Source organism: Fopius arisanus, unplaced genomic scaffold, assembly GCF_000806365.1.
Source record: "Fopius arisanus strain USDA-PBARC FA_bdor unplaced genomic scaffold, ASM80636v1 scaffold00012, whole genome shotgun sequence".
Taxonomy (NCBI): domain Eukaryota; kingdom Metazoa; phylum Arthropoda; class Insecta; order Hymenoptera; family Braconidae; genus Fopius; species Fopius arisanus.
Genome location: NW_011887751.1, coordinates 60,191 through 78,049, shown reverse-complemented (window position 1 = coordinate 78,049; position 17,859 = coordinate 60,191). Strand labels below are relative to the sequence as shown.

General features: G+C 34.6%; 4 protein-coding genes across 9 annotated transcripts; 2 read left to right on the top strand and 2 right to left on the bottom strand.

Annotated features, from left to right (window-relative positions):
* The first annotated feature begins 66 nt into the window (after window positions 1–66).
* Window positions 67–4,647, top strand: LOC105262952 (E3 ubiquitin-protein ligase TRIM37). 2 transcript variants are annotated; one of them, XR_891870.1, is made up of 7 exons: window positions 67–321; window positions 613–875; window positions 1,015–1,752; window positions 2,152–2,884; window positions 2,969–3,080; window positions 3,147–3,298; window positions 3,376–3,463. XR_891870.1 is itself a non-coding variant. In XM_011298863.1 (6 exons), exons 1-6 carry the CDS (start codon window positions 259–261, stop codon window positions 4,317–4,319), a joined length of 2,853 nt encoding a protein of 950 aa, XP_011297165.1. In that variant the 5' UTR covers window positions 73–258; the 3' UTR covers window positions 4,320–4,647. The 2 variants fall into 2 exon arrangements, 1 of the variants encoding a protein (XP_011297165.1); XM_011298863.1 differs by lacking the exon at window positions 3,147–3,298 and having other exon boundaries at window positions 73–321; window positions 3,376–4,647.
* A 110-nt stretch (window positions 4,648–4,757) lies between these two features.
* LOC105262951 (F-box only protein 21-like) lies at window positions 4,758–7,972 on the bottom strand. The gene is made up of 3 exons (XM_011298862.1): window positions 7,610–7,972; window positions 6,901–7,173; window positions 4,758–6,741 (listed from the first exon to the last, which is right to left on the bottom strand). Exons 1-3 carry the CDS (start codon window positions 7,777–7,779, stop codon window positions 5,331–5,333), a joined length of 1,854 nt encoding a protein of 617 aa, XP_011297164.1. The 5' UTR covers window positions 7,780–7,972; the 3' UTR covers window positions 4,758–5,330.
* A 2,751-nt stretch (window positions 7,973–10,723) lies between these two features.
* LOC105262950 (Odorant-binding protein 56h) lies at window positions 10,724–11,946 on the bottom strand. The gene is made up of 5 exons (XM_011298861.1): window positions 11,891–11,946; window positions 11,529–11,693; window positions 11,289–11,397; window positions 10,957–11,015; window positions 10,724–10,884 (listed from the first exon to the last, which is right to left on the bottom strand). Exons 1-5 carry the CDS (start codon window positions 11,939–11,941, stop codon window positions 10,858–10,860), a joined length of 411 nt encoding a protein of 136 aa, XP_011297163.1. The 5' UTR covers window positions 11,942–11,946; the 3' UTR covers window positions 10,724–10,857.
* A 593-nt stretch (window positions 11,947–12,539) lies between these two features.
* LOC105262948 (uncharacterized) lies at window positions 12,540–16,140 on the top strand. Of its 5 annotated transcripts, none has more exons than XM_011298859.1 (7): window positions 12,540–12,662; window positions 12,745–12,843; window positions 13,281–13,358; window positions 13,647–13,835; window positions 14,234–14,381; window positions 15,375–15,479; window positions 15,732–16,140. In XM_011298859.1, the coding sequence occupies exons 2-7, from the start codon at window positions 12,793–12,795 to the stop codon at window positions 15,788–15,790; spliced, it is 630 nt and encodes a 209-aa protein (XP_011297161.1). In that variant the 5' UTR covers window positions 12,540–12,662; window positions 12,745–12,792; the 3' UTR covers window positions 15,791–16,140. The 5 variants fall into 5 exon arrangements, 4 of the variants coding, with proteins under 4 accessions (XP_011297161.1, XP_011297160.1, XP_011297162.1 ...); XM_011298860.1 differs by having other exon boundaries at window positions 12,541–12,655; XM_011298858.1 differs by having other exon boundaries at window positions 12,540–12,843.
* Window positions 16,141–17,859: the final 1,719 nt, after the last annotated feature.

The following is a 17,859-nucleotide window of genomic DNA, read 5'->3' as shown; positions in this document are numbered from 1 at the left end:
GAGTGTCTAATGAATTTTATTTGATAAAAACAGTATGAACTCACAATTCAAATATTTCTGGAAATCCCGCCAAAAAATTTGTACATCCCATTTCTCCACTCGCGCATACCTGTCAATGAACAAAAGACTCTTTGAGTGTTAAAAACCCCTGCAATTGCCTAAAAATGTCTCAATACTCGGAAAAATAGGACTAGAAGGAAAAACAAGTGAAAATGTTCGATTAAATTGTCAAGGATCTTTATCAAAATTATCAAAAAAATGGCCAACAGAGATCACAGCATCTCCAATGCTCGTGTCACAGCAGACGAACACAGTGTCGAGGTTAGAATTATTTATTATTTTTATAACATTCAAGAGAACAAACTCCAAATAAAAAACTGTCCCCAATTTTCTCTGAATGAATTAAAATATTTTTTTAACCCGCCAGCCTAAAAAAAAAAATTCTTTCCCAATTAAAAAAATGATAAATAATTATAAATTTCCCCATTTTTCATTTTTTTTTTCTGGTATCTAAAACAATTCTAGTATTTCTAATGCACGTGAAAAAATAAAACGAAATCATGAGAGCCTTTTAGATAATGCAAATAAAAATTTTGTTTTTTATTATTTCAGTCATTGGCTGAGGTATTTAGATGCTTCATTTGCATGGAAAAATTGAGGGACGCACATTTGTGTCCACACTGCAGTAAATTATGCTGCTACACATGCATTAGGAGATGGTTAACAGAACAGAGATCGCAGTGTCCACACTGTCGTGCATCTTTGCACTTGCACGAATTAGTAAATTGTCGGTGGGTGGAGGAGGTCACCCAGCAATTGGATACACTCCAAGCCACTGGATTAACGAATCCAAGATTCGATGAGTCACGAGACAGGTGACGAGAGATTGAGATAAATAAAGATCTGGGGAATTCAACGAATCGCCAATCTAATCAATTAATTCATTTAAAAAATTGCAATCTGTCTGTAATTATGATAAATCTCTATTTATAAAATGTAAATTTGTACTTTTAGGTGTTCAGTTCACAGAGAAAAATTATCAGTTTATTGCTGGACCTGTGGACGATGTATCTGTCATCAATGTGCCCTCTGGGGTGGAACCCACTCTGGACACACATTCAAACCCCTCGAGGAAGTTTATGAGCAGCATGTGACGCAGATAAGTGGAGAAGTTGGTCAATTGAAGAGAAGACTCATGGAGCTAGTCAGTTTAGTTCAAGAAGTTGAACGAAATGTTGAGTGCGTTCGAGCTGCTAAAGACGAGAGAGTTCGTGAGATAAGAAATGCAGTTGAACTTATGATAGCTCGATTGGATTCACAGCTCAAGGCCAAACTACTCACCCTGATGGGCCAAAAAAATTCATTAACATTGGAGTCAGAGCAGCTCGAGGCTCTCCTCCAAGAGATTGAGCATCAACTACACACGTGCACAAGGTCTGAGCTAATCGTCAAGAGCTCCGAATTATCTAGGATGATTCATCAGGTCAGGAAGAAGCCAATGACCAGTTTCGTAACAGCTCCGGTGCCAGCTGATTTTCACAGTGAAATTGTTCCTGGTTACGACTCAGCGACATTTGTCATGCAAAATTTTACGCAATTGCAACTCAAAGCTGATCCCGTTTACTCCGCGCCACTTCATGTCAATGGCCTATGCTGGAGGCTCAAAGTTTATCCAGATGGAAATGGCGTTGTCCGGGGCAATTATCTCTCTGTTTTTTTGGAACTCAGTGCTGGACTTCCTGAAACTTCCAAGTGAGCTTTTTCTTCATTCGTCTATTTATCAGCAAAATCGAGCGATTGAAATTTCTTTGTTGAATTTTTTTACGTGCATTTTAAAAATAGTTCTACCTGGTATGCCACTAGGAATTTTGGGATGTGGTGTAAGTAGAAAGCTTGGGATATTTCCAGTGCGGTAAGCCACTTGGCAAGCCATTTCTTCTGATAGAAAATGGGAATCCGCAGCTTGACAACCATCCGATAATAAAATCAGTCGCCAAGAAGATTTTTTCATGAAAAATATTTTCTATTTTTCAATGATACTATGTAAAATATTTAACACCACATCGTCCTCGAAATATTTGTTAGAGTAATGCAGTGTATGTAGGCTTCAATGATTTATTTATGAAAATTATGCCAAATTTTTTGTCTCAGGTACGAATATAGAGTGGAAATGATTCACCAAGGCTCGAGAGACACATCCAAGAACATCGTACGAGAATTCGCCTCGGATTTTGAGATCGGTGAATGTTGGGGTTACAATAGATTCTTCAGGCTCGATCTTCTCGCCACTGAGGGATATTTGAATACTGATCTCGATACTTTAATTCTGAGATTCCAAGTTCGGCCTCCAACATTTTATCAACGCTGCAGAGATCAGCAGTGGTACATAAGTCAATTAGTTACTGTACAGAATCAATATGCAACGCAGATTAATGATTTGAAAGAGAGGCTGGCCATCGAAATTTCTCGAAATACAGTGACAGCTACTCGGGGTGCTGGTGTCACAACCCCATCCCATCAACCCCAGACTCAAGAGGGAGTTGATAATGATAGCAATGAGATTATTCACTCGACGGATGCATTGACAGAAAATTTCTACAGCTCTCCGAGGGGCTCTAGGTCTATTGAGAGTGTTCTCAATGGCATAACGCAGTCTGAAATTACAACCCCGAATGGCCTGAGGAGGCAACACTGCCAGGGGGATAATTTATCCCTCACTCTACCTCAAAGTATCAACGTCTGCTCACCCAAGTCTGATGTTTCAATCGATCAAAATTCACCAGTTGTTTCTAATCCTTCAAACAAGTCACAAAATGAAAATTCTCTATTATTCGTACAAACTTTGCGGCAACATCTGTCCTCTAGCTCCAGTAGTGAAAGTGGCGTAAGTGTTTAAATAATCATTTCAATAATTATTTCATTTATAAAGTACGATTTGCTATTTATTATCGATTTATTTTATCTCTAGGAAATTAGCGAACACGATATTTACCTTGAAGATTGTGAAAACGAGGAGTTAAATCTTGGGCTGATGGACGAAAATTTTAACGATGAGAATGATGTGGACGAGTCGATGACAGGTAATTTTATTTCCCAGCGTTAGTCTCACTGTTTAACTCATTGAGATTAAATTTTTAATTCCTCAGATGATCCTAAACCTGTTAAAATCATGAAGATAGAAGAATCATTTCATTCCTGATTCCAAAATTCGAAATCCCCTAGAAAAAAAAAAGGACCTATTCGTTAATTAAAATAGCAAAGGAAAAGTCAAAGGAACTCAGAAATTTTTTGATTTCTGGTGCTCAAGGGACAAGCAATAAAAATTACCGCAACATGATTCCCAGATTTTTCAAGGATGCTTTATTGATTTTTCAGGTGAAAACGATGTAGAAGTAGCTGAATCGCTGAAGCCCTGGCACAAAAGTCCCCTGAAGTCTCTCCCAGAGGATGGAGCGAGGGCCCTGGACACACGAAAATTTTCGTCTGATCCCCTCGAAGATGAGATAATGCTGTTGCATCTGTTTGAAATGCAAGACAGGAACTCAGGCTCGTGTCTTCTCTGTTATAAGCACCACTCCGAGGACAAATACAACGAAATGCTTGATGGATCCCCATCCCAGGCGTCATTGAAATCCCCACACATCCCTGGAGGCCACTGTCCCAGAGGTCCCACCAGGAATGACAATATTGGAGCTTCCAGCAGTGAAAAGCCATTTGCAGATAAAAAACATCGAGACATGATAGTGAGACTCTTTCAGAGTCATTCGTCCCCCAATCTCAGGTGCTCTGATGGTCAGGTTGGGCCAGAGTGTCTTCCTGGAGATGTCCTCCGAGGTCTGAGGATCGAGGAGAAAGGGGTGGAACGTGACTGTGAGGAGAATATTGGAAATTCCAGTGAAAGGGAAATTAGTCTCTCTGGACTGGAGATTAATCCTGGAGAATCAGGGAGGGACAGGATTGATGAAACAATGGGGAAGAAGGTTCTCGATTTTGAACAGCTACTGGAGAGTTTTCGACTGTCTCCAACGCAACAGAAAGATGCTGCTGTCTGTATTGCCAAGTTGAAGAGAAATTTGTGGTTGGAAGGAGACACAAATCCTTCAACGTCCCGTAGATCTCTGCAAAGTGCAATTGCCTCGTCCTCGTGTTCAAAATCTCCAATTGAATTAGCCACTGATGTTGTGAATTTTAGTTGGGTTCCACCGCCATTTCAAAGGAAAAATGAACAGAGGAGGAGCTTGAGAAATAGTCAAGGATCAACGAAACAGAGTGAAAATGAGATTCAAAATGCATCTGATAAATCTGAGGAGAGAAAATGAATTTATCGCAGATAGTTAAGGGAAAATGACGAAATTACAATCGAACTTATCAAATACTCCTAATTCTCTCAATGTACCAAAACAGTATTTTGTTAAGGAATTCATGCGTGATCTCTTTATTTTAAAAATGTTTAATTTGGTATTATATATCATTTCAGTCATTAAAAATGTACTTCGACGGTAGGAACAAAGTTCTAGACTATAGATCTGAAATTCACGAGTTAGTATTGCAATTTATTCCCAATTTCCAGGAAATAATGTTGATTAAAATTAATTATTGGGCCAAAAATATTAATCAGAGCCATCATTATATTGAATATTCAACGTGAAATGCTTTCCTTATTTATTATTTAACCTGAAAAATCTCAAACGTTAATAAATTAGAAAATACGATGAAAGTATCTGAGAAAAAATACATGTCAATTTTTTTTTTTTCATTTAATTCTTTTCTTTTTTTATAATTAAACATATTGATGAATTTTCTAAGTTATTTCAATAAATTCACAACTGCATTATTGATTACATGTTGCGTACAATTATTTTTAATTCAACTTCCATGCAGAAATGATTGTTTCACTTCTATTTACATGTTCTGTCATTTCAAATGGATTTCGCTCGTGTTCTGAGTTGATGATTAAAAATAAGTATCCAGAAGATCTATTTACAATGAGCAGACTAGTTGTCTCGAACGATCAATATTGTAATAATATTTATTGTTAGCATTATGCAATGTAGAGAGTTCTAGTAAATGTTAAATAATATAAATATATGTCTCTTCTCATCATTGTCGATTTTCAAGTGTATAGTATCGATGGAGGAAAAATCTTGCAATTAATATAATATTTCTGACCACTCACTGAATTATTTATACTCAGCATTCGATCATTTGATCATTGATGACATTTTGGGATTTTAATTCTAAATGTTTCACGGAAATTCAATCGATGGTATATTTAAAAAAATTTCCCTTTCAATTCTAATCATAAATCATCTTTACGGGACGACGCACTCTCACTGTTGAATCCCTAGGAGCTCGTCCCTGACTTTTCCATCATCTGGATATTCTCTCTCCTTTTCCTCATTCGGCAGATAATAAGCAACACAAAATTTATAAAAATACCTTCCAACCTCGTCGTGATTAACCCACCTCGGTGATGGTGCTACAATTAAATTCTCCTGAGCTGCATATCGTGAAGATCCATCGTCGACAAATAAATAATAAAATGGTTGATTAGCTCCATCATTCAACTCGTCAATTCCCATTTCATTCATCCATTCGGGTGATGCCTCACATTTTTTATCCCATCCAGTGATAACACAAGAGTACTCATAAGTCCTGTGCTTCATTATCATGCCAATAGCGTACTTCACCTCGGGTGTACGTATTTTCGGGCTGAGATCTTCCTCTGGAATAACTTTCATATGTTTTTCGTAATCATGGAGCATCTGGAGAATGTGGGTCGCCTGTCCACGTGAAGTTAATTCAAGATTTTTCTGTATATCATTCAACACTTGAACGAGCTCCATTAAATCCATCTGATGAAGAATATAAAATCGTGCTAGATGGAGAATTGTTGACGTATCGTAAGGTCGGACTAAGTGGAGAAGCTCCAGAGCAGAACGCAGACGTGCAGCTCGACCATTCAAATGTGTTCTCTGTCTGCCAGCGACTTCGAGATTATTTGCCATTCTCTGGACTACCTCCACTGCTGTAGCTCCATTATGAACATTATATTTTTCAATTGGACATTTTGATACTCCACCTATTCTCGGACAACTGTTCTTCGTCAGGAACTGTCCTCCATTGAATACATCGATGTAGAAACTCTCGCATTCCTCAGACTCTGGTACATTATATTTCTCTTTCCAGCGAAGAAGAAAGTGAGCGGGAAATGATACAGCCTCACAACGCACACCTAATCGTCTAGCTGCACTCTCAAATACTATAGCAAGTGTTATAGGAATTCCTCTCCTGTTCTCTAAAACTCGATCGACGAATGAATTTTCAGAGGAATAATACATCTCGCTGTTTCCATGGAACATCATTCTATCGAACATTACCTCGCAGAGGGCAGTCATTACTTGTCTGGTATCACCAGAGCTCCACTGATTATCCGATATATTTTTTTCCCTCCACTCGCTCAATGTTTCTGGTGATTGAGAGAGAATTGGGTGGGATGGGTATTTCTCCTTGATCAATTGCTTCGTGTAGTCGGCAATATTATCTAACATCGAGGCAACGTATTTGTATGAAACACGTCTCTCAGGTTGACTCCATTGTGATACAAGGACAGCCCCTTTCTCCAGAGTTTGATACTCCACTGGAAGATTTAGGAATTTTGACCACTCGTCAGCCAGAAAACATTGTCTCAGATATCTTATCACTTTGTAGGCGTAATGCTTGTGGGTCAGGTTGCATTCCCTAGATTTTTATTGAAACTATTTTATTATTTATCTCAGGGAATTGAATTTATTAATATCCTTTGATATTGAGTTAATAGAACTTTAAGATTGACTCATTTAAATCAAGTGTTTCCGGGAACAAATGTTTTTTTTATAATTAAAATAATGAAACACTTACAGGACTGGACGTTCTACCAATTGGATAAGCTCGTCGATGAGGAAGTGATAAGCCATTGGATGTGCCCCCAATTCAGAACGAAAAAGTGGTAGAAAATTCTTCAAACCGCTGTGAGAAATCTCTTGCTTTTTGTAGTGGTTTGCAGACATTTCTGATAATTCCTCCATCAATTTTTTTCGGCTCTCCAATGAACTGTGGAATTCCTCCATCCAATCTGACACTTTGTACTCGTCTTTGTCCATTTTCTCGTAGATTTCTCTCAAATTTGGCCACCTAAAAATATAAACATCCAAAATCCACATCTGGAATTAATTTTTCTGTTGAAAAATTCCCGAATATTTATTTATTACTCATTTCTAGAGGAGAATTACGTTTTTATCATCCGTATTCTTTATAAATAATCGGATAATTCGAGTATATGAATGATTTTTATTATCAAATTAGTCATTGAGCCCCTGATATTTTCGCTAATCATCACTATTTACTGATACGCAGTTAATGTATTATTAATCACATGCCAATTGATTGTCAACTCTTGTATTCATCGAATGAGTCATTTTAAGACAATGTAAAATATAAAATAAAATTTAATCTCTCGATACTGAATTGAACCGATTATTTGTTTTTTTCGGAAAAAATTATTTGAAATAAATATTTTGACATTTCCCAAAAAACTTTGAAGGTTATGACAATAAAAAAAAATCCTCACCTCTGAAGAAATTTAGTCCTCCAAAGTTTATTACTATTTGTCACAGATCTATACACATGTTTGCAAGTCATTGCAAAATTCATGACATCTTTGATTTTAATATTATCACTCTCGAGAATGTACTCAATAACTTCACAAGGTAAGAATGATATCAATACGTCGACAGCCATTTTACTATCTTGGTTTATCAATTTATTCTGGTGTGAAAATCAAGGAATGGCTTTTGACACTATTAGAAAAGCAAGAGTTATGATTTTTCACAGTGTGATACTGATAATTTCCGCGGAAATCCCCCTCGGAGGGAAAAAAATCTCGACTTGTTTACATGAGCAAAAAACCTGACAACTCACAAATAAAAAATCACAAAACAATATTTAAAAATGGCCGATGGAACAGTGGCGCCATCCACCGGGAATTTCGTTTAATAATAATAATTCCTGTATTATCAATGAAAGGAACATGAAAATGAAAATTAATTTAATGAACATTAAAAAATGATTTTCCAGTTAAATCAAGTTATTTAATTCATCTAGGCAGAAAATATCAATTCTCACGAAAAATATTTATCGAAAATTCTACCTTATCTGTTTTTTTTTATTTAACAATTTGTCTGGTGGACTCTAGGTTAATCCCTAAATATCTGCAGGAGCTGAATCATTTGAATTAGTTGGGTTTATCATTAAGTTAACAAAAAAATAGAGAAGAGATTAGTTCCAATTTATCATTTACCGAGAATAGATAAAACATCTTGAATGGAAGAACTTCGCACGGAACGACGCACGCCGAGGGAGTATTTCTGGGATTCCCCAAAATCGCTGGTGCTCAACTATTCTTCTGGCAGGCTTGAACCCGAGTCATAAATATGACAACAGAATGATTATTTCCAGGCCCTAAAGAACACCGAAACTATGTCCAAGCGTGCACCGACGTGTATTGACAAGTTTCGACTTGTTGATAATGAACTTTGATCTCTTGAGAGCTCGTCTTGAATATTTTCAGAAATAAATTAATAGAATTGTAACCTAGCAATTAAAGCATTGTAATAAAAAAGGAAATATTTAATGGAAATTAATATTTCTTCTAGAAAATATGTATTCATTGACATTTGGTTTTGACAGGAGAAATTTTCCTCGAATTCTGTCAAGAGTGGGGGAATGACGCTCACCGCCCCCCTCCTTCCCCGCCCCTACTTTTCCAAGAAAAATTTTCCCGCCATTTCCCTAGCCGACGGTGTGCCGACGCGTCCTTTTCCCGAAGAACATTTTTGTGTATTTTCTCATCAAATCCAAATTCATGAATTCCCAATGAAATAATGAACTCTTTAATAAATGCGCTCGTGATCACAGACAGAGCTGAAAATTAAAATTAATATTTCGTAATCAATATAATCATCCGATAATTCACTTCATTAAGATCTATTTTGCGTGGATCACTCGCAAATGTATATTCCCGTTGAAATAATGAACTCTCTGACGAGTGCGCTCGTGATCACAGACAGAGCTGAAAATTAAAATTAATATTTCATAATCAATATAATCATCCGATAATTCACTGCATTAAGATCCATTTTGCGTGGATCACCCGCAAATGTATATTCAGCAAATCGACATTTCAACTTAGTAACAGAAATCCGTGAGCGTTTGCACCTTTTCCGAATAATTCCGAAGAAATTGCAATGAATTCGAAGGTCCCAGTGACACGTGGCGTGTTCATGAATTCTGGGAATTACTCATTTCTCCGAAAACAACGATGATGCCCTTTTAACGCCCTCAATCAGTAGGTGTGCAAATTATGATATTGCAACACTGTAATGGTCATAAACGGCCCATTCAGGTAGGAGCGGGCCCTACCCCCGCCTACCCCCACTCCCAAGGCCACAGGTCTTAGGGGCCAAAGTTCTAAGGGTTAACGAAAAATTAGTCACTCGAGTGTCAATTCTCAGTGTAATCACTCGTTTTTGAAAGTGCTCCGCTAAAAGTGGTCAATTTTTCAAGTGTTATTTACCTGTGATAATTTGGATAATTCAACATGGCAATGATGACGGGACTACCGTGTGCTCCAGTGACTACTGAGGTATGTATTCTGTAATTCAATCGTCAATTCGTCTGATGAATGTCATTGACATCTTGGAGGTGATCATCCAAGACGACGCCGAATCATCATCCTGATATTGTTCTGTTCTTCCAGACTCTGGCGATGTTCGAGGACAATATGGACATCTTGGCTCACTTCGAACTGGTCTCCATGCCAGGACTGCTGCTGCCGGATGACATTCTCAACCTGGATCCTGATATTTCTGACGTGAATGGTGCCGAATCTTTCAACAGACTCTTCGATTCCTGCCTAGACAGGATGGCGTCATACACGTCAGTCCAAGCAGTCTCAGCACAACCACCAGCACTCGATGTGTCATCATCTCCTGAAGCAATGGAGATACCCTCGGCGGAGGTTTCGAGTGGCACCTTTTTGGCACCACCTCCAAGTGTCAAGGTCGATACGGAGGACTTCTGGAAGAAGCCGGACACCTTCGACTGCAGCCACTGCTCCAAGATATTGAGCAGATCTTTCTGGCGTCGGCATCATGTCTCTCATGTCAATGGTAGACTCAAGTGCAAAAGGTGTGGATATATCGCCATCAGTTACAGTGGCATCAGGAGACACAACGAGTATTACCACGGCGCCAAGATGAAGCGTCATGTCTTCTTCGACAGCTGCTAAGCAGAAGAGATTAGCTTGTGTGGGTGATTCTGTACATATGTGGGTCCCATGGAAATTTGCGTACTAGTGGATTTTTTTATTTTTTATACAAAACCTGTGAAGTGCAAGTCAAGACTTTTAAACAACGTACTGTATGGTTTCTGTCAAGGAACTGTCAAGTCTTTCTGTTGAAATGCAAAGAATTCATTTTGTTTAAACAAATGTACTATAGTAATATGTAATATTTACTGCTAGTCTATATTCAGTACTAATTCTACCACAAACCATGACAAATGGAATAAAATAGAAAAATCTATTGAATTCCAGTCTTAATTTGTTAATAAATTTGATGTAAAATTTTATTACACCTGATGATTTACAATAAACAATCTATTTTAACTTAAACATTGTGCCGTCTTACAATTATTTATATTTTTCCTATCCCATAATTAGTTTTTAGTTAACAAATTCGGATTTTTATTCTTCCGTAAATTTATGAAATTGATAATTTCAAATTCTTCGTCCGGACTCAATCCATTGGAGACAGGATTTCATCCAAACGCCGGTAATGCCTGGAGCTGTAACAAATAAAAATAAGAAATAATACAATTAAATAATAAATTGGATTGGAATAATAAAAAAATGTTTACGTGATTGGTACGCAGGCATTCCATAATCGCAAAGGCAGTCTCACATTCGTTGGTTCCTCCTGTGAAAAATAATTAAGATTGATCACCCGCATTCAATTTTTTAACCCAAGAATAAATTATTCCATCCATTTGTTAAAAATTCCCTTGATAATTATTAATCAATTAAATATTTTACAACAGAAAGAGATTTAATTGATTGATAATTGATTTCGTCCACTCGTGCTCTCCTAATTATTTTCTAGTTCTAGTAAAACTAGAAATTCTAGTTTTCATTGCCCTCGATTATCAAACAACAATGATTAATTATTAATTATTAATCAAGCTCGATTTACTCTGGTCGAAACACTGATCGATTGCTGCGATCATCTGATCTCGTTTGGGTTCGTTCAGTGGTATCTTAGCAGCTGCTGCATTTTTATCAACATTACCCCCACCTGACATCTGAAAATATAATAATTATTGTATTGATTACGATTATAATGTTATACTGGGAGTTTTTTAAATAATTAAAGTTCCGGATTTTGGAATTTATCCGGAAAATCGTTGAAATTTTGAAATTTAAATTGATTCACCATTCCTAGGGATTTCAGGAGACATGCCCCGAAGCATTTTATTTTATCATCAGGTACGACCTGTTGACCTCTCAACATCATCAGCAATTTTCCCAAGTCCGCGCCGGTTTGAGTGAGACAAGTAATTGCTGTGCTCTGTACATCCTCGAAGAATCCTCCCAGAACCTGAAGAGTTTTCAATAAATTATGCGATAAATAAAATTGACTTATTGATTGATTAATTAATAAATTTAATTAAATTTTTTTCTTCCGATGGAAACGCCGGTATAAAGTCTTTCCGGTATTTCCGCCCGGAAAATTCTGGAAATGCAATTCTTGCAGGTGTATTGTTAATTTATTAACAGAAATAATTAACTAATTACCACAGAGACCAATAGAGCACTGGATATTAAAAAAATCACTGAGCTTTTCATTTTCGATGGTTTGGAGGGACTGGAGAAAAATCTTCGCTGCGGTTTATATATTCCTCCGGAAAACTCAAATGCTCATTTTCCTATTCCCAGAATTAATTTTTAAATAATCCAGCAGAAAAACCAGACGTGTAATTTCGACTCTTGATAATTATGCAAATAATTTTTATTTGTACTCTCCATATTATTATCTGTACTGAGTAATGACTGAGTATTGAAAGAATTTCAATTAGTTTATGGTCAGTATGACCTTCGCAAAAATAATAAAAATTCAGTATTTTGCATTAACGAATGGAAATATTTTTTCTCAGAATCAAATTGCCTAGTTCGCAGATTAAAAATCATCATGTACATAAATATGATTTATAGAACATATTTTAATTGAAAAAAATATTTCATCAATTTTTTATTAACAATATTTTTATCGGTTTTATTATAATTATTGGGATGAATCATTTTGGTTTTTTGGGAAGAGAATTGAATGCGTACGCATGTGTGTATCAATATTTCTAATTTTGGCAGAAGTATAATCTCCGGTTTATCGATTTAGTGCATAAAACCTGAGGAAATACGCATGCGCATCGCTGGCAGAACGTCAACTCCTCCATTAACAAATTTTTCTGAATCTCTTCTAGAAGTCGCGACGCTCCTCTCATCTCTCGAAATTTAATCATTAATTATCCAATCGATAAATTCATCAATACTTCAATTCCTTTCGTAACACGTACCTCATTTACGCGTCTCAATTTGTTAATTAGTGTTTTTCCGCGGAATTGGGAGTGAGTTTGAATTTTTTCTTTTTTCAGGCTGTGCAATCCGTTTTTTAACAACGAGTGCAGATAATTGAAGAAAAAATGAATGTGAACCAATCGTGGATGGCGACAATTACTTTCAATATTCGTCAGGTCATACCGATATTTTTTAAATATTTCAATAATTTATAGATGATCTTTCAACCTGGAAAAATAATCTCGCAAAAATTCATTATATTAATATTATAATTATATTATATATTAATTAATTCATCGCGATTGAATAATCGGAATGAAATTCAAAATATATAACGCAAGTGAATATTTTGTTTCTATTCCTGGAATTGTTATAAACAATGTAAACTATCCCGGGTCATCTCGCAGGATTCAATTACTAAAGATTATTTTTACTGAGATTATTTATTTATCAGAAATTTATTTTCTGTTATCATTTATTCATATTTTCTTTGGAAATTTAATTTTGTTTATTTTTCGTACGATCTTTTGGGGGAATGACAACAATTTCGCGGATGTTAAATAATTATTTGAGCCATCAATTTTTCAAAAAAACTCATCATCTGAATTTTCAGTCAGCACTTAAACCCCTGACATGTTGCTGCTGCATCTCCCGAGAAACTGGAATTCAAATTCTAGGATTTCTAAGAATCGTAAGCAAAAGTTTTCATTAGTGATTACAACAATTGCGAGATTATCAATTATTATTATCTTTCCCAATATCTGTATTTATTTATTGACGATCTGTCAATTGATAACTTTTGCAATCACAAAAATTTCCATTTATCCAAAAGATTGACAAAATTTTTGATTAAAAAAATCGTCAATTCGTATTTATATTAACAATTTGTTATTGTTTAAATGTTATCTTATGGTTTATTTTTTGTCGTTTGACAGCTTCTTAAATATTTTATTTTTGATATTATATATTTGATCCTCAGCTCATGTGCATCAGTAGTTACATATCTTTCGAAAGAACTACAACAAAAATGGTATCCGCCATGCGTATTGAGGACGATAAGGTCAACGAACTAATTATTAATTTCATTAATTATCTCGACGTCGTGGCGATTGCAGCCATCATCGTAATTATAATGATAAGTTGTCTACTGATAATCGGAGTGCGACAGGTAATACTCATCGGTAAAAAAAAATCAATAAAAATTATTTAATACAATTAAACATGATAAATGGAAAAATAATCCATGAGACACTTGTCCGGGTGTAATTACGTGAATTGTTTAATAATTTTTATTGAATAATAAATAACGAAATCGTAAACTAGAGTGAGTGAATTTTTTTCGATGCCAGTTTTTACCCAATATCTCGGAATTGAACGGATATACCGAATTTTTTGTGAAAACATTTTTTATAGAGAAAAAAGAGAGCGACAAAAAAGGTCATTATGAGAATATCGTTATCTTCCTTCAATTCTGAGATATCGGTTAAAAACGACTTCGGTTTACGATTTCGCGAGAGAAATCGATAAATTTTTGACACAATTGATAATTTTGCAAAATTTTTTCAGAAAAATCCGTCGCTAATGTTTCCATGGATCTGCCTAGATGTATCAGCACTTGTATATTTTATTCCATTACCATTGACGATATTTGCATTCCCTGGAATATCTGGTGGCATAAAATTCGCACTTTTTCTCTTTTTACTACTGATGCTCTGTAAGTATTTATTTATTATTTGATAATACGATCAAACACATGAAAATATCAACACAGACAAACTCAACACAAACATCAAACAGACACTCGTTACAAAGCATTTCAATATACAATGATTCAATCATCAATAAATGTTTTTTTGTTGCATCCGAATGGAAGAGCTGTAATCATTCAATGTTTTATATGGATACAATAATTGAATAAAAAATCGCGGTATGCGATTTTTCTTCGATGTCTCAATGTATGTATGTATATTTATTCCTGCAGTAAATAGTAATTAATTGGATAAAACTGGAGGTTCAATTAATTTATTATAAAAAAAAGGGGGAGTCACACGATTTTTGGTAAATTCAAGTGAAAAAAATCTTGAAATAAATGGAAATAAATCTTTGACCTGAGGAGGACTGAAAACGGAATGAAGAACTTCCGAGGTTTTTATTTAAATTAATTACGACGTCTTAATTTAATTTTAGTGTTGATTTTGTAAGTGTCTTGATGTAGGTCGCACACAAAAAATGATAAAAATAATTTACACAATCTTATGCAAAATTTTGCATATAACGAAATGTTTATAAATGAATTTCAAACAAATTAATGGAATCCCTGAAAAATTGCGAGATAATAACAATTAAGTTAATCCAATAGTTAATAAAAATGCATGAAATTCCGTATTATGAGAATAGAAAAACAAAAATGAAGTTCGCCCGAGTCGAAATATCTCGAAACGCGTAGGACTAATTCCTCATTGGCCGAGTCGAACCGCCAAATTCAAATTCGGCGCACGGAGTGCGCAGTAGGTCGCGTAATTGATCATAAGTCATAAATTAAAAATCTCTTTTATCTAGTTAAACCTTAAATTGTCATCCATAAAATCCTCATAAGACTGTGTAAAATATTTTAATTGTCCGCTGTGTGTAGTTATGTGTTACTCGAATTGATGATTTGTTTATAAAAAAAATTAATTCATGGAGAATATTTCATGGAATATTTTAGTTATCGAATGCCACCTGTTCCTCGTTGTTTACGGATACTACGAGGATCTGCATTTCCAGAAATCTCAAATTCAAGGGAATGTCCATGAGACTTACACACCTGCAGGTATAAATTAAATATAAATTTTCCTCTCCGTCACTTTTAATTGTTCTTATTAAATCATTTACACGTGCACCCCAAATTGACTGATTGAATTATATTTAAAATTTAATTACGTTTTGCCGCGTAATATAATCATTTTATTACGCGGGAAAACGATTATGCTAGCGATTGCAGCGCCACCAGCGGCGCTAGTGATTTCCCCGGGACTAATGAATAACTTGATGATAATTAATGAAAGATTGAAATTAATTTCAGATAATGTGAACAATATAAATGAGTACAACGGACCTAGTGTACAAGCTTGGCAGGTGTAAGTCAATTATTGAGGGATTTTCCTCTTTATTTAAATAAAAATAAATCAAAATGCAAATTAAATAATTGCTTACGCTTTATGCAATGTTGTAAGAGGAATAAACAAATGGATCACCACTACGAACATAATTGACGTAATGAATACACAATAATTAATTACTGGAATTGTTTATCAAATTGTTTACAGGCGAGAAGTGAGTGAGACTTAAAAATCATGAGTCGGATCAAATGAATAATTTCAAAATTATTGTTCCGCTCATTGTTATTGTTATATTATTCATCAGTGTCTCACTCGTAATTGTAATCTCAATGTCCAATTATCGCCGGGTAATATTCTCTGTACAAGTGTCATTGAAAATACAAATTAATGATAATATAATTAAATATTGTTATTAAATCTGGAATTTAATTCTCTCCCTTTTTCGTTTCACTCATTATTTATTATTTGTTATTAATTATTAATCCGATTATTGAATCGGGGAAAAGGAAGAAATAATTAAAAGCGGAATGGTAAGTTCAAATAATTATTTTTATTAACAAAAATCAAGAACAATCGGGCATTGATAATATTTTATTCATATATTGGTGATATTATTTATGATTATCGCATAATTACAGTAATTTTTATTCATTATATTTTTAATAATTGATTATTATTCGCATTTATATATCTCACAGCACTCGGGATAGACTTTCGAGTGATCGTAGGGTGTAAAAGAGAATTTCTTAGGAGGCAGGCAATTTATCATTGGTATAGCACAGCTGTAAATAAACATTAACATTTTTTTAATTAACGATGATTAAGCATTTTAATTTACGCAGGTACTTACGGCGTAATTAAAACATCTGGTCCTGTACAATCTATGACATGACAGCCGTCCATTTCTCTCGTGATGTCGCGATTGCTGCAGTCTCCCTCTGAATAATAATTAAAATATTGAAAAAACAATAACAATTGAAATTGCAATTATCCTGAAATCCATATAAATAACCGCAAATATTCATAAAAAATTGGTATTTTTATTCATTATATAAAAATCAATAAAAAATCATAAGTCTCATGTATTATTTAAAAATTAAATAAACAAAATATTTATTTATTACCAGAGTCTCTTCTGGTTTAACACTTGATGGTTTATTTCTGCTGAAATTATTGCGAATGAATTCTGAATTTTTGGTTAATATAAAAAATTGGGTGCGTTAAATAATTTCGGGCTTACCAATCTTCGGGATTTGGAGAGATGGTTGTAATAAACACAGAAAGACTCCTAAAATAATTACAATATTCATGATTACTTATTGCGGATCTTTGGATGTTATTTGCAAAACGTAGATTGATACTAGACAGCAAGGCGTTATCGTATCGTAATATACCCCGTCAATTAAAAAAAAATCGGCAATCGGGAATGACCTCGAATAGATAACGGATTTGTTGTTGCTAAAAGTTTATAATAAATCTGCATCAAAATCAAATCTAGCCTGGGCAATAGGTCAAATTTTTCAAGGGCGTTTTTAAAAGATAGATTATCGCACGATCATTATTAAAAAATTTAACTGATTATATAATAGTCAAAGTATTGATTTTCCACTTAAATATGTACTGTATATATTTTTTAAACATTTTCCCATCGAAATGCTTTTGGAAAATGATAAATATTAGTAATAATGATGAATTTAATTAATTTCTTCAATTCTTTCATTTATTTATAATTGATTTTTTTATTATTGGGGAATCTCATCAATTAATTAATTGGGAGAAGATTAATCGGGGGAGCATGAAAATGGAGGAGATATTCACTGGAATTGAAAAATTCAAAATTTTCAAAAAATATCAGGGGGGCATGACAATAGTGGAGGTATTCACGGAAATTTGAAAATTCAAAATTTTTGAAAAAGTATCAGGGGAGCATGACAATAGAGGAGGTATTCACGGAAATTTGAAAATTCAAAATTTTGGAAAAATTATCGGGAGAGCATGACAATTGAGGAGGTGTTCACTGAAATTGAAAAATTTTAAATTTTTGAAAAAATATCAGGGGAGCATGACAATAGAGAAGGTATTCACGGAAAT

Excerpts from the sequence above, each read along its gene's own strand:
- LOC105262948 (XM_011298857.1), top strand. The coding sequence starts at position 13,203 with ATGACAACAATTTCGCGGATGTTAAATAATTATTTGAGCCATCAATTT. Across the intron at positions 14,382-15,374 it reads CTTTTTACTACTGATGCTCT|TTATCGAATGCCACCTGTTC; the intron begins GTAAGTATTTAT and ends GGAATATTTTAG. Across the intron at positions 15,480-15,731 it reads TGAGACTTACACACCTGCAG|ATAATGTGAACAATATAAAT; the intron begins GTATAAATTAAA and ends AATTAATTTCAG.
- LOC105262951 (XM_011298862.1), bottom strand. The coding sequence starts at position 7,779 with ATGGCTGTCGACGTATTGATATCATTCTTACCTTGTGAAGTTATTGAG. Across the intron at positions 7,174-7,609 it reads AGGACTAAATTTCTTCAGAG|GTGGCCAAATTTGAGAGAAA; the intron begins GTGAGGATTTTT and ends TTATATTTTTAG. Across the intron at positions 6,742-6,900 it reads TTGGTAGAACGTCCAGTCCT|GGAATGCAACCTGACCCACA; the intron begins GTAAGTGTTTCA and ends ATAAAAATCTAG.
- LOC105262950 (XM_011298861.1), bottom strand. The coding sequence starts at position 11,941 with ATGAAAAGCTCAGTGATTTTTTTAATATCCAGTGCTCTATTGGTCTCT. Across the intron at positions 11,694-11,890 it reads GTGCTCTATTGGTCTCTGTG|GTTCTGGGAGGATTCTTCGA; the intron begins GTAATTAGTTAA and ends AAAACTCTTCAG. Across the intron at positions 11,016-11,288 it reads CGATCAGTGTTTCGACCAGA|GAGGAACCAACGAATGTGAG; the intron begins GTAAATCGAGCT and ends TATTTTTCACAG.
- LOC105262952 (XM_011298863.1), top strand. The coding sequence starts at position 259 with ATGGCCAACAGAGATCACAGCATCTCCAATGCTCGTGTCACAGCAGAC. Across the intron at positions 876-1,014 it reads TTCGATGAGTCACGAGACAG|GTGTTCAGTTCACAGAGAAA; the intron begins GTGACGAGAGAT and ends TTGTACTTTTAG. Across the intron at positions 3,081-3,375 it reads TGTGGACGAGTCGATGACAG|GTGAAAACGATGTAGAAGTA; the intron begins GTAATTTTATTT and ends TTGATTTTTCAG.